General features: G+C 36.1%; 1 protein-coding gene and 1 non-coding gene across 2 annotated transcripts; both read left to right on the forward strand.

Annotated features, from left to right (window-relative positions):
* Positions 1-478: 478 nt before the first annotated feature.
* LOC130942907 (small nucleolar RNA R71) lies at positions 479-586 on the forward strand. Its single transcript, XR_009071453.1, has one exon. It is a non-coding gene; the product is annotated as a small nucleolar RNA R71 (small nucleolar RNA).
* A 5933-nt stretch (positions 587-6519) lies between these two features.
* LOC130940007 (uncharacterized) lies at positions 6520-9474 on the forward strand. The gene is made up of 9 exons (XM_057868064.1): positions 6520-6669; positions 6846-7113; positions 7241-7337; positions 7452-7517; positions 7909-8041; positions 8284-8438; positions 8544-8673; positions 8793-8981; positions 9373-9474. The coding sequence occupies exons 1-9, from the start codon at positions 6520-6522 to the stop codon at positions 9472-9474; spliced, it is 1290 nt and encodes a 429-aa protein (XP_057724047.1).
* Positions 9475-12589: the final 3115 nt, after the last annotated feature.

Below are 12589 nucleotides of genomic sequence, written 5' to 3' on the forward strand. Positions count from 1 at the left end.
TGAAACCTTGTTGAGGTCTCTCTTGATTCTTCCATGAGAGATTTGGGTGATTTCTCCATGAAGAATTATAGGTGTCACCATAGGGTTCTCCCAGGTAATTCACCTCTTCCATTGAAGGGTTCTCAGGATCATAAGCTTCTTCCTCAGATGAAGCATCCTTAGTACTGCCTGGTGCAGTTTGCATTCCAGACAGACTTTGAGAAATCAAATTGACTTGTTGAGTCAATATCTTATTCTGAGCCAATATGGCATTCAGAGTGTCAATCTCAAGAACTCCTTTCTTCTGACTTGTCCCACTGTTCACAGGATTTCTCTCAGAAGTGTACATGAATTGGTTATTTGCAACCATTTCAATTAGTTCTTGAGCCTCTGTAGGCGTCTTCTTCAGATGAAGAGATCCTCCAGCAGAGCTATCCAAGGACATCTTAGATAGTTCAGAGAGACCATCATAGAAAATACCTATGATGCTTCATTCAGAAAGCATGTCAGAAGGACATTTTCTGATCAATTGTTTGTATCTTTCCCAAGCTTCATAGAGGGATTCTCCATCCTTCTGTCTGAAGGTTTGGACTTCCACTCTAAGCTTACTCAATCTTTGTGGTGGAAAGAACTTTGCCAAGAAGGCATTGACTAGCTTTTCCCAAGAGTCCAGGCTTTCTTTAGGTTGAGAGTCCAACCATATTCTAGCTCTGTCTCTTACAGCAAAAGGGAATAGCATCAGTCTATAGACCTCAGGGTCTACCCCATTAGTCTTGACTGTGTCACAGATTTGCAAGAATTCAGCTAAGAACTGATGAGGATCTTCCATTGGAAGTCCATGGAACTTGCAATTCTGTTGCATTAGAGAAACTAATTGAGGTTTAAGCTCAAAGTTGTTTGCTCCAATGGCAGGGATAGAGATGCTTCTCCCATAGAAGTCGGGAGTAGGTGCAGTAAAGTCACCCAGCACCTTTCTTGCATTGTTTGCATTATTGTTGTTTTCGGCTGCCATGTCTTCTTCTTCTTTGAAGAATTCGGTCAGGTCCTCTAAAGAGAGTTGTGCTTTGGCTTCTCTTAGCTTTCTCTTCAATGTCCTTTCGGGTTCAGGGTCAGCTTCAACAAAAATGCCTTTGTCTCTGCTCCTGCTCATATGAAAGAGAAGAGAACAAGAAAATGTGGAATCCTCTATGTCACAGTATAGAGATTCCTTGAGGTGTCAGAGGAAAAGAGAAATAGAAAGAAGAAGGAGAAGAAGAATTCGAACTTTAATTAGATAAGGTTCGAATTGTGCATTGAGAAGGAGTGGTACTCCATAAATAGAAGGATGTGGAAGGAGGGAAGTAATTTTTCGAAAATTCAATTAAAAAGATTTTGAAAACATTTTGAAAAACACTTAATTGATTTTCGAAAATAAAAGTAAGAAAGAAATCAAGTGATTTTTTGAAAAAGATTTTGAAATTAGAAGTTAAAAAGATTTGATTGAAAACTTATTTTGAAAAAGATGTGATTAAAAAGATATGATTGATTTTAAAAACATTTGATTGAAAAGATATGATTTGAAAACAATTTTAAAAGATATGATTTGAAAACAATTTGAAAAGATTTGATTTGAAGACAATTTTAAAAGGATTTGATTTTAAAAATTAATGACTTGCCTAACAAGAAAAGATATGATTCAAACATAAAACCTTCCCCAACAGAAAAGGCAAAAAATGTTCAATCAAATCATTAATTGTTAGTAAGTATCTTTGAAAAAGGAAAGAAATTAATCTTGAAAACATTTGATTGAAAAGATATGATTTGAAAAAGATTTGATTTTGAAAAACTTTGAAAACTTGAAAAAAATTTGATTTGAAAAACAAAATCTTCCCCCTAGCACCATCCTGGCGTTAAACGCCCAGAATGGTGTCCATTCTGGCGTTTAACGCCCAAAATGCACCCTTTTTGGGCGTTAAACGCCCAACCAGGTACCCTGGCTGGCGTTTAAACGCCAGTCTGCCTTCTTCACTGGGCATTTTTAAATGCCCAGCTTTTTCTGTATAATTCCTCTGCAGTATGTTCTGAATCTTCAATTCTCTGTATTATTGACTTGAAAAGACACAAATAAAAAATATTTTTGGATTTTTAATAATCAAAATGCAACTAGAATTAAATAACAATGCATGCAAGACACCAAACTTAGCAGTTTGTATACTACTGACACTATATGAGACACATAAACACTCAAGTCAAAAGAATTCAAAGATCAGAGTAAGAAATCATCAAGAATTACTTGAAGATCCTTAAGACACATGAATGAATGCATGCAATTGACACCAAACTTAAGATGAGACACTAGACTCAAGCAAGAAACATAAAATATTTTTGGTTTTTATGGTTTTTGTGAAATTTTTTTGTGTTTTTCGAAAATTAAGTGAGAACATCAAAATTCTTAGTGAGAATTCCAGGAATCAGTGCAATGCTAGTCTAAGACTCCGGTCCAGGAATTAGACATGGCTTCACAGCCAGCCAAGCTTTCAAAGAAAGCTTCGGTCCAAAACACTAGACATGGCCAAAGGCCAGCCAAGCCTTAGCAGATCACTGCTCCAAAAGCAAGATGAACAAGCTCTTGTGATGATAGGTTGAGACCTCGGTCCAATGAAATTAGACATGGCTTTGCAGCCAGCCAGATTTCAACAAATCATCATGAAACTCTAGAATTCATCTTCAAGAATTTCGAAAAAAATAAATGCCTAATCTAAGCAACAAGATGAACCGTCAGTTGTCCATACACAAGAACAATCCCCGGCAACGGCGCCAAAAACTTGGTGCACGAAATTGTGATCAATACTTTTCAAAACATAAACAATCCCTAGTAATGGCTCCAAAGACTTGGTGCTTAATACCATGGCATAAACACAACTTCGCACAACTAACCAGCAAGTGCACTGGGTCGTCCAAGTAATAAACCTTACGCGAGTAAGGGTCGATCCCACGGAGATTGGTGGTATGAAGCAAGCTATGGTCACCTTGTAAATCTCAGTCAGGCAGACTCAAATGGGTATAGTGATGAACGAAAATAACATAAAAGATAAAGATAGAGATACTTATGTATATCATTGGTGTAAGAGCTTCAGACAAGCGTATGAAGATGCCTTCCCTTCCGTCTCTCTGCTTTCCTACTGTCTTCATCCAATCCTTCTTACTCCCTTCCATGGCAAGCTCGTGTAGGGTTTCACCGTTGTCAATGGCTACCTCCCATCCTCGCAGTGAAAGCTAATGCTCACGCACTCTGTCACAGTACGGCCAATCACCGGTTTGGTTCCCTCCCCTACTGGAATAGAATCCCTCTTTTGCGTCTGTCACTAACGCCCAGCAGGTTACAGGTTTGAAGCACGTCACAGTCATTCAATCATTGAATCCTACTCAGAATACCACAGACAAGGTTTAGACCTTCCGGATTCTCTTGAATGCCGCCATCAGGTCCTGCCTATACCACGAGGACTCCGATTAAAGAATCCAAGAGATATTCACTAAGCCTCATATGCTTGTAGAACAAGAATGGTTGTCAGTCACCTTGTTCATGAGTGAGGAGGATGATGAGTGTCAATCATCACCTTCATCAAGTTGAAGAACAAGTGATATCTTGGACAAAGAACAAGCGGAATTGAATAGAAGAACAATAGTAATTGCATTAATACTCGAGGTACAGCAGAGCTCCACACCTTAATCTATGGTGTGTAGAAACTCCACCGTTGAAAATACATAAGAACAAGGTCTAGGCATGGCCGAATGGCCAGCCTCCCAAAGTGATCAAAAGATCTAAAGAAAAAGGTTCCAAAGATCAGAAGATGATGTCAAATACAATAGTAAAAGGTCCTACTTATAGAAAACTAGTAGCCTACGGTGTACAAAGATGAGTAAATGACATAGAAATCCACTTCCGGGCCCACTTGGTGTGTGCTTGGGCTGAGCAATGAAGCATTTTCGTGTAGAGACTTGTCTTGGAGTTAAACGCCAGCTTTTATGCCAGTTTGGGCGTTTAACTCCCATTTAGGTGCCAATTCCGGCGTTTAACGCTGGAATTTCTTGAGGTGACTTTGAACGCCGGTTTGGGCCATCAAATCTTGGGCAAAGTATGGACTATCATATATTGCTGGAAAGCCCAGGATGTCTACTTTCCAACGCCGTTGAGAGCGCGCCAATTGGGCTTCTGTAGCTCCAGAAAATCCACTTCGAGTGCAGGGAGGTCAGAATCCAACAGCATCTGCAGTCCTTTTCAGTCTCTGAATCAGATTTTTGCTCAGATCCCTCAATTTCAGCCAGAAAATACCTGAAATCACAGAAAAACACACAAACTCATAGTAAAGTCCAGAAAAGTGAATATTAATTAAAAATAATAAAAATATACTAAGAACTCAACTAAAACTACCAAAAACATACTAAAAACAATGCCAAAAAGCGTATAAATTATCCGCTCATCACCTGTTCTTCAATTATGCAGCAGTTTTTGGGTTCAGAGATAAAATACTTTTGGATAAGTTAAGTAAGACCACTTATTTTTTATATAAATTATTCTTTTATTTTCTTTTGTGTGGGTTTATAAATTTTACCTTTTTATGATATGTGAAAGTTTATAGGTGTGTAAAAATAAGTTAATGTATTTATAGGGTGCAATTGTATTCACTGGTTTATTATTTTTTTTCTGGTTTTCTGATTTTATGGTATTTTATCTTTTTGATTAATTACTTTCTAAATACATATTTTATTTACCTCTCTTGTGAAATAAAATTAGTAAGAAAGTTATGGTTATTTGTTTCTCTCTTTTATTTATTTCTTTTTTCCTTGTCTGAATCTTTTTTTCCCTTCTATTTTTTTGGGTGTTGAACGAAATAATTAATAAGTTTGTTGTTCTGTCTTTTTTTTCATCATTTGCTTCAGACTGGAGCTATTTATCTCTTATATTCTAACTATTGAATTATGTCTTTTTATGCATTCAATTTCGAAAAATTATTGTGTTAAAACAATAGAAAATTCTTTAAAAATCTGTATGGTGTAATTTCAACCTCTGGGTTCCTTTATTTTATTCTGTTGTTTCTCTGGTCTTTTGATTTTTATCTTCTTGGGTACTTATTTTATCAATGCATATTTTGTTTCCCTCTATTCTGACGTGTTATGAATGATATGCGTGATGAATGACGATTTGCTTTTGATGGTCCGCTCTGGTTTTGCAGTGGCGGCAGTGCCAGTGCTAGGTATGACTCTTCATTCATATTACTCTGTGTTTTATTATTTTTCATTTTATTTTTTACCTCTGTGCCTTATTATTCATATATAGGCGTGCATCACGATTTTTATTTGGAACCTGTTTAAAATACTTTCTCACGTTTTAGGAGGTCTTGGTTTTTCTTTTTTTTTTTAAATAGGCCAATAAGATTATAATAGATTAAGTCCTTTAAGCTATTATGGAAGTAATGAAAATTAAATGTGATTATTGTGCTGAAATTATGCCATTTAAATATTTTCTTTGGTTTAGAGAATATATCCATTCCTGCTGTGAAGAAAACAAAAGAAGTTTACTGATATTATCTAGATATATGAGGTCACTAATTATCTTTTAAATTTTCATGTTACTTACTTCGTCCCCCCTACACCCCCAAAGTAAAGATTCTATGTATTTCAAAATTTAAATCTCTTAATTGATATATGTTTATACATAAAGCCATAACCCATTTGTTGATTCATAGTTTTTTCACATTTCTTTGGCCTATTGTATTACTTTTTTACATAGTTTATTTTATTAACTGAACTCTATTTTTTCTTTCACCCTTTTAAGTGTATATCTTTTTTTCTTTTGAGCCCAATTTTTGAACTTTATTGATGGCCACTTTGTTTTTGGTATTTCATTACATAGATAGATAGTTATCTTGTGTGTAACTTTATTGGGAATATGATATATTTGCCATTGGAAATATAATTATATAGGAAGCCTAATCAAATAATGATATCTATACTAAAAGCTGGCATCATCTAGGTCTACCCCTCCTAAATCTATGCATAGGTTTTCTTTTTATGTTTAGTTCTCGCTTTTCTCTAGGTGTTACCTCATGTTGTCTTTGTTATCTGTCTCTTCTCTCTCATCCTCTTCTCATCACATCCCCTCTTCTCCTATTAACTTACAATTTATATAGAAGATAACTTAGGATTAATATAGCTTACCATTTATACACCTTATTTGTGTATCAATTGTTGTTTGCTTTTAGGTCCTATATATAGGATTATTTAGTGGGACCTGCAAATATTTTTCGATTGATATCCAATGTCAATCAACACTAATATCTTTCAAATGTCTATGTTGCTTCTTTGTTCCCTCCCAAAATAAGGGTTCTATCGATTTCGAAATTCAAATTACTCAATTGATTTGTGTTTATAAATAAAGGCAGAACCCATTGATCATGGCAGATTTTTCTCACATTCATGTTGCTGTTGTATGTGTTTCTTAGTTGCTGTTTGATTTACTGAAATCTGTTCCCTCTTTCATCCCTCTAATTGCATTTCAATATGACAACTGCCATGGATATGGTTAATAAGATTAATCCTGAGAAGGAAGCATGGAACCTCAAAGTTAGGGTGATTAGGCTTTGGACTGTTCTAACTTTCACTGGTCAACTTCTCCCAAATTCTATGGAGATGATTTTGGTTGATGAATCTGTGAGTTATAGTGGTCTAAATCCATTAAAATTTTTTGACTGTTTTTTTTATTTAGATGTGTTTCTCCTTGCCTTTTTTATATCGAGGTCTGAAATTTTATTTCATTTAAGTTTGTTTTTCTCTATATTTGATTTGTCATTTATCAGATTTTTAGTATAATTTATGTTGATTGGTAGAGGTGCAAGATACAAGTAACTGTTCGGAAGACTATGATTTACAGGTTCAAACAACTTCTCTCTGAGGATCGAGTATATGTAATGAAGCTCTTCTTTATTATGCCAAACCAAGGATCTTATAGGGCCATTAGGCATCATTTTAAGTTGATTTTCCAGTTCAGGACCACTGTTAGGGATGCTATCTGCAATTTTATTCCAAAATCTGCTCTTACAATCTCTCCATTCACTGAACTTTTGGAAACCAAAGAGGATTCTGATTTCTTAGTTGGTATGTTGTGCTGTTTGCTCATACTTTTTTTTGGTTGGAATGATTGCAGTCTTGTTTCTTTGTGATTTGTAGAATGTTGCTTTGTTGTCATTATTTCCTAATAGTTTTTTTTAAATATTTATTTGAGATGTGGTGGGTCTGATGGTCTCTGTGTCGGAAGAGAAAGAATATGATAAAGATCGAAAGAAGATGAAGATGGCTATGATGGAACTTGCTGAAAATGAGTTAGAGTTCTTTAATTTCTACCTCTTCCTCTTATTGAGATTTTTTTTTTGTTTTCGGTGTGTTTGTATAGTCAAGTTTCTAATAGTGTAGGTGATTTTGTTAGTCGTTTTCAGTCACAGGATTCGGTATGCCTTATTTAGTGAATATGTTGACGAACTTATTCGATTTCTGTCTTCTGGGTATGCTAAACAGCCAGTTGTGATTTTATAGCTTGCCAAAGTTAAGGTTTTTAGAGCTTTGTATCATGTAAATTTTCATTTCAGGTGTGTTAGTTATCCAAGTTCACTTGGTTTTACCACTATATTCCTGTAACCAATGTATATATATATATATATATATATATATATATATATATATATATATATATATATATATATATATATATATATATTTAGGTAAAGTTGGACTTCAGAATGTTATGTTTGCATCAAAGCTTGAATTTAATCTTGACATCCCAAAGGTGGCAACTTTTAAGAAAAGGTATTTTTTGACATCTAGTTTCTGTTGTGTTGTTTGTTGTTATTGTTGTCATTGTTTACTTATTTAAGTTGGTGCTGTATTTGTTAACAGTTCTATTCCATATGGAGTTAGTGCATCCCAACCCATTGCCTTTGTTGGATCTGGAAAAAATATCGGAATAGAAGAAGATTTTATGAAGCTCACACCTAGGTGTACTGTGAAGTCGCTTGATGATAACAACCGGGTTGAAACCAGTTTATTTTTTTTTTAATCATGGTTACTCTTGATAATTTGTGTTAAATTTTCTTTTTCTATTCGTTAGTAAATACTGTTTTGTTTTTGTAACCATGTTAATGCTTTTTCCTCCTTTGTACTTGAAAATACTATGTTGTTAGTATTTATTTTAGTTTTTCAGTTTTAGTTTGTATTACAATTATCTTTGGTTATAATGTCTTAACATTTATAGACATGGTCTTATATTTTTAGGCTGGAACTTTTGTTGTACTAGCGAAGATAGCTGAAATAGTTGAGGATGATCCTTGGTGGTACTCTGCTTGTGTGTGTGGTAGAGGTGCTCAGGCAGAATCTGGGATTTACTTTTGTCAGTTTTGTAACATCCATGTTACAAATGTGACTTCTAGGTATAAATATTTTATAATTCTTCCTCTGTGCTTCGTTAAATAGTGAATTATTTCTGCGTAGTTGTTAACCTTAGGCCAGTATTATGTGCATCTTAAAAAATCCAGGTTTAAAGTGAAAGTGTTGGTTGAGAATTTCACTGGTGTTTCTATTTTTGTCCTCTTTGATTGTGAGGCAAGTTACCTACTGAATAAGAATTGTGCCCAGGTGTTTGAACAACATCTTAAGGATGTTGATGTAAGTCACTCGAATGCTATGTTCTTTTTATGCGCTAATTTTATTGTTAAAGAGTTTTCTTATCCTTCGGTTTCTACTGATTCATTTTTTCTGTTGTCTCTATTTTATATTGTTCGTAGGTTGTGTTTGGCACACAGTCTCCTCCTATATTCCAAGAAATTGTTGGAAAAACTATGCTGTTCAAGGTTCTTAGTAGGCCTGTTGGGATGGAAAAATTCAGAAGGACTTATCCAGTGAGGCGTGTTTGTGATGATGCTGCAATACTTGGAATGTTTGAGCTCTCTGGTTCAGATTTGAGTCCTGAAAAGGTATAAAACAGAATTCGCACCTATTGTTTCATTTTAATAAATTATTTCTTAAATTTTTCATTCTTTGGTTGTTCTACCTTTATTCATGTCTTATATCGGATGTTCTTTGTATTATCCAAGGCTGGATTTGTACCAAAAGGAGATGGATCATTTGGGAAACCTCTAAGGTTACCGAATCACCAAATTTGGGATTGACTACTTCCAGCTGTTCTGAGCTCTTTGCTGGTTCGCCTAAATGTACCGAACCAAAATCAAGTGTTGTTGACTTGGAAGTTGATGAAGATGCTAAGGTTCCATGCTTGCAGTTTCTTCTATTATTTTTTCTGTATTACTTTTCACCCTTTTTTTAGTTGTATTTAAATTGAACCTAATATGTTGTGTCATTTAATAGTGTCCCCTCCTCAAGAGAAAGTCTGTTGATGCTATGGTGGATAAGTTAAATGAAGTGGATAGTTATGAAAATTCATGTGATGAAGTTGATGAAAGTGAATAGGTGAGTGGTGTTGCCAGTTTATTTTTTTTTTTACAATGCACTTAATTTTCTGATCAAGTTCCTTTGACTAGAATGATGCCAGGGCATCTAGGGCAGTTTCACTAACCTTTTCTTTACTGTTTTAGGTTAGTTTCATGCATTTTCCTAGTGAATAAGGCAAGTTTTGGGTGAAAATACACTTACACCTTTATTTAAGTAACTATTGTGAATTTTGCATGATTTCATGAGATTTTTGCCAGAATTGCATGATAATTTGATGATGCATAATCTCATGACTTTGGCTAGAGTTTTGAAGCACTTTAATTGCTTGATTTCAGGACAAATGAAGCATGGAAGAACCACGTTAGCATTCACGTTAACTTAGTTAACGTGACTACTAACGTGGGATGGCAAAGAGCTTGCAACATTAATGAGAAAAGTGATCACCAATAACGCCTGCGAAACCATTCATAGCTTACGTTAAGAGCCACGTTAACTAAGTTAACGTGGTATTTAACGTAGAAGAAAAAGAAGACTCCACGTTAACGAGAAACATGAACTCCAATATCGTTTCTCCTCAATGTTAGTGGTAAAAGTGAACACCACTAACGTTGGGAAACTAGGCAATGCCCCACGTTAAGAGTCACGTTAACTTAGTTAACGTGGAAGAGGATCAACAACGCTAACATTAGTGACACTCACTTTTGTCACTAACGTTCGATCATTAGCATTGCCTACGTTAACTCTCACGTTAAGATTGTTAACGTGAAAGTTAACGTGGAGTTGAATTCAAAGAACCAATGTTAGTGACACTCACTTTTGTCACTAACGTTGGGAGATGGCTTCATTACTACGTTAAGAGCCACGTTAACTTAGTTAACGTGGGTTCTAACGTAGGGACTTAAGGCAATTGGAGCGTTAGTGACAAAGGTGAGTGTCACTAATGCTCTCGAAGGTGATAGATACCCACGTTAAGAGCTACGTTAGCCAAGCTAACGTGAGATCTAATGTAGGGGCAAGAGGCAAGCAACGTTAATGGGAAAAGTGATTCCCATTAACGTTTGTGAAAAGGGGCACAAGCCAACATTAATGGGAAAAGTGAGTCCCATTAACGTTGGCCAAGGATTGAGTAAGAAACGTTAGAAGTCACATTAAGATTTCTAACGTTGAGATTAACGTGGGTATATAAGGGTGGAACGTTAGTGGAAAAAGTGAATGCCACTAACGTTCTCGCACCCAAAATGTATTCAACGTTAATCTCACTAAATGCCCAAGCCTAATTCACATTTCTCTGCAAGCTGGGCCCACTAAAGATGAGAATTGCTTCAACTCAAGGTCCAGAGCCCACATCCAAGACTTGAAGAACTCACTAGAAGATCATGAGGAGTAGTATATATAGGAGTAGTTTTGAACTAGAGAAAAGCTTAGCACTTTTGGGAACTACTCTCTGCATATTTACTTTTCTGTTCTTCTAGCATGGATTCTTCTTTTCTGCCATTTTTCATTCCTAGAGCTATGAACAACTAAACCCCTTTCATTGGGTTAGGGAGCTCTGTTGTAATTTGATGGATCAATTATAGTTTTCATTCTTCTTCTTCTTTCTTTTCTCTTGATCTTACTAGAAAGCTTTCGATCTTAATTCAATTGGTTATTGGAGATTATGATCTGAAGTATCCTAAACTGGGTTACGGCTGGCCTCTAAAGAAATTTATGGCATTGGGTGGCCGTGATTGTGGTCAAGGTTTTGGCTTTGATCCATTTAGTGTAGTAGTCCATGGCGTCTACAGGGAATCAAAGTTGTCAAGGAGCCATGCAGAATGGCCCAATGAGGTCAATTCCCTAAGTTCCGAAGGAGAGATTCATTGTTACTACGTTGAGCTGATGGAGGGCTGTGGTGCACGAAACTGACTCCGCACGTTTCGCACAGATAGGCCAGCAAGTATACCAGGTCATCCAAGTAATACCTCAAGTGAGTGAGGGTCGATCCCACGGAGATTGTTGGTTTGAGCAAGCAGTGTTTATCTTGCAGATCTTAGTTAGGCTGATAGAAAATATAGTTTGTCAAGGAAAAATGCATAAAACAGATAAATAATTAATACGTTACTAGATAGGTGTGAAATCAATTGTATGAGACTGGTTAAGGCTTCAGAGATGCTTTGTCTTTCCGGATTAACTATTCTTACCGTCTACTTCAATAACTTTCTTATTCCTTCAATGACAGTCATAAGTGATTAACTCATGTCCTCTCATCAAGTTAACATCCTCTACTGTAGAAATCCACCATGTTGAGATGACTCATGTCCTCTCATCAAGTCATCTTTAGGTTTCTCACTGTAGTAGAAGATGAAGCTCTAAGCAATCCACTTCCCTTCACGATCCTATTCAAGGTGCCAAAGACAAGGCAGATCTTTCAGATTAGAAAATGTTGCTTCTCTGACTCTAGCCTTAACGCCACAGAGACCTCACTTACCTACGGTCAACGGAATTTCATGTCACGTATCCAAAGTTACCCAGGTACTCTATTGGAATCCGCAATGCAATCTCTAGCTTTGGTTCAATGCTATCCGGGTCAGGACTCGCACGAAACTCATGTAGAACAAGGGTGATTGTCATAGGTCACCCTCAATTCATAAGATGAAGAACGAGAATGCATAAGAGAATAGAATCAGACATATTGAACTATAACAGTAATATTATTAATCTATGAAACTCATCAGAGCTCCTAAACTTAACCTTAGGAGGTTAGTGACTCATACTGTACATAATAGTGTTAAAAAATAATGGGGGAGGAAGAAGATCCTAAACAAGGGTGATCTTCTCCTATATATACTAATCTACTAAATAAAGATTACAGAAATATGATAGACTAGACTTAGAGGAGCGAAAATCCACTTTTTGGGCCCACTTGGTGAGTGTTTGGGCTGAGCTAAGGGTGTCTCCACATGCTAATACCCCTTAGGGGTGTTGAATGCTGGCTTGGAAGTCACTTTTGGGTGTTCAATGCCAGCTACCCCCTTTTGGGCAATGAATGCCATTAATGGAGCTGGTGGTTGGCGTTGAACGCCAGTTTTGAGCCTTCATTACCGAAGCAAAGTATAGACTATTATATATTTCTGGAAATCCCTGGATATTAGCC

Source organism: Arachis stenosperma, chromosome 7 (genome assembly GCF_014773155.1).
Source record: "Arachis stenosperma cultivar V10309 chromosome 7, arast.V10309.gnm1.PFL2, whole genome shotgun sequence".
NCBI classification, from domain to species: Eukaryota; Viridiplantae; Streptophyta; class Magnoliopsida; order Fabales; family Fabaceae; genus Arachis; species Arachis stenosperma.

What these genes read in the sequence shown, in the direction of transcription:
- LOC130940007 (XM_057868064.1), top strand. Translation starts at nt 6,520, where the DNA reads ATGACAACTGCCATGGATATGGTTAATAAGATTAATCCTGAGAAGGAA. An exon ending in TGATTTTGGTTGATGAATCT is followed by an intron (nt 6,670 to 6,845) that starts GTGAGTTATAGT and finishes GTTGATTGGTAG; the next exon opens with AGGTGCAAGATACAAGTAAC. An exon ending in AACATCTTAAGGATGTTGAT is followed by an intron (nt 8,674 to 8,792) that starts GTAAGTCACTCG and finishes TATTGTTCGTAG; the next exon opens with GTTGTGTTTGGCACACAGTC.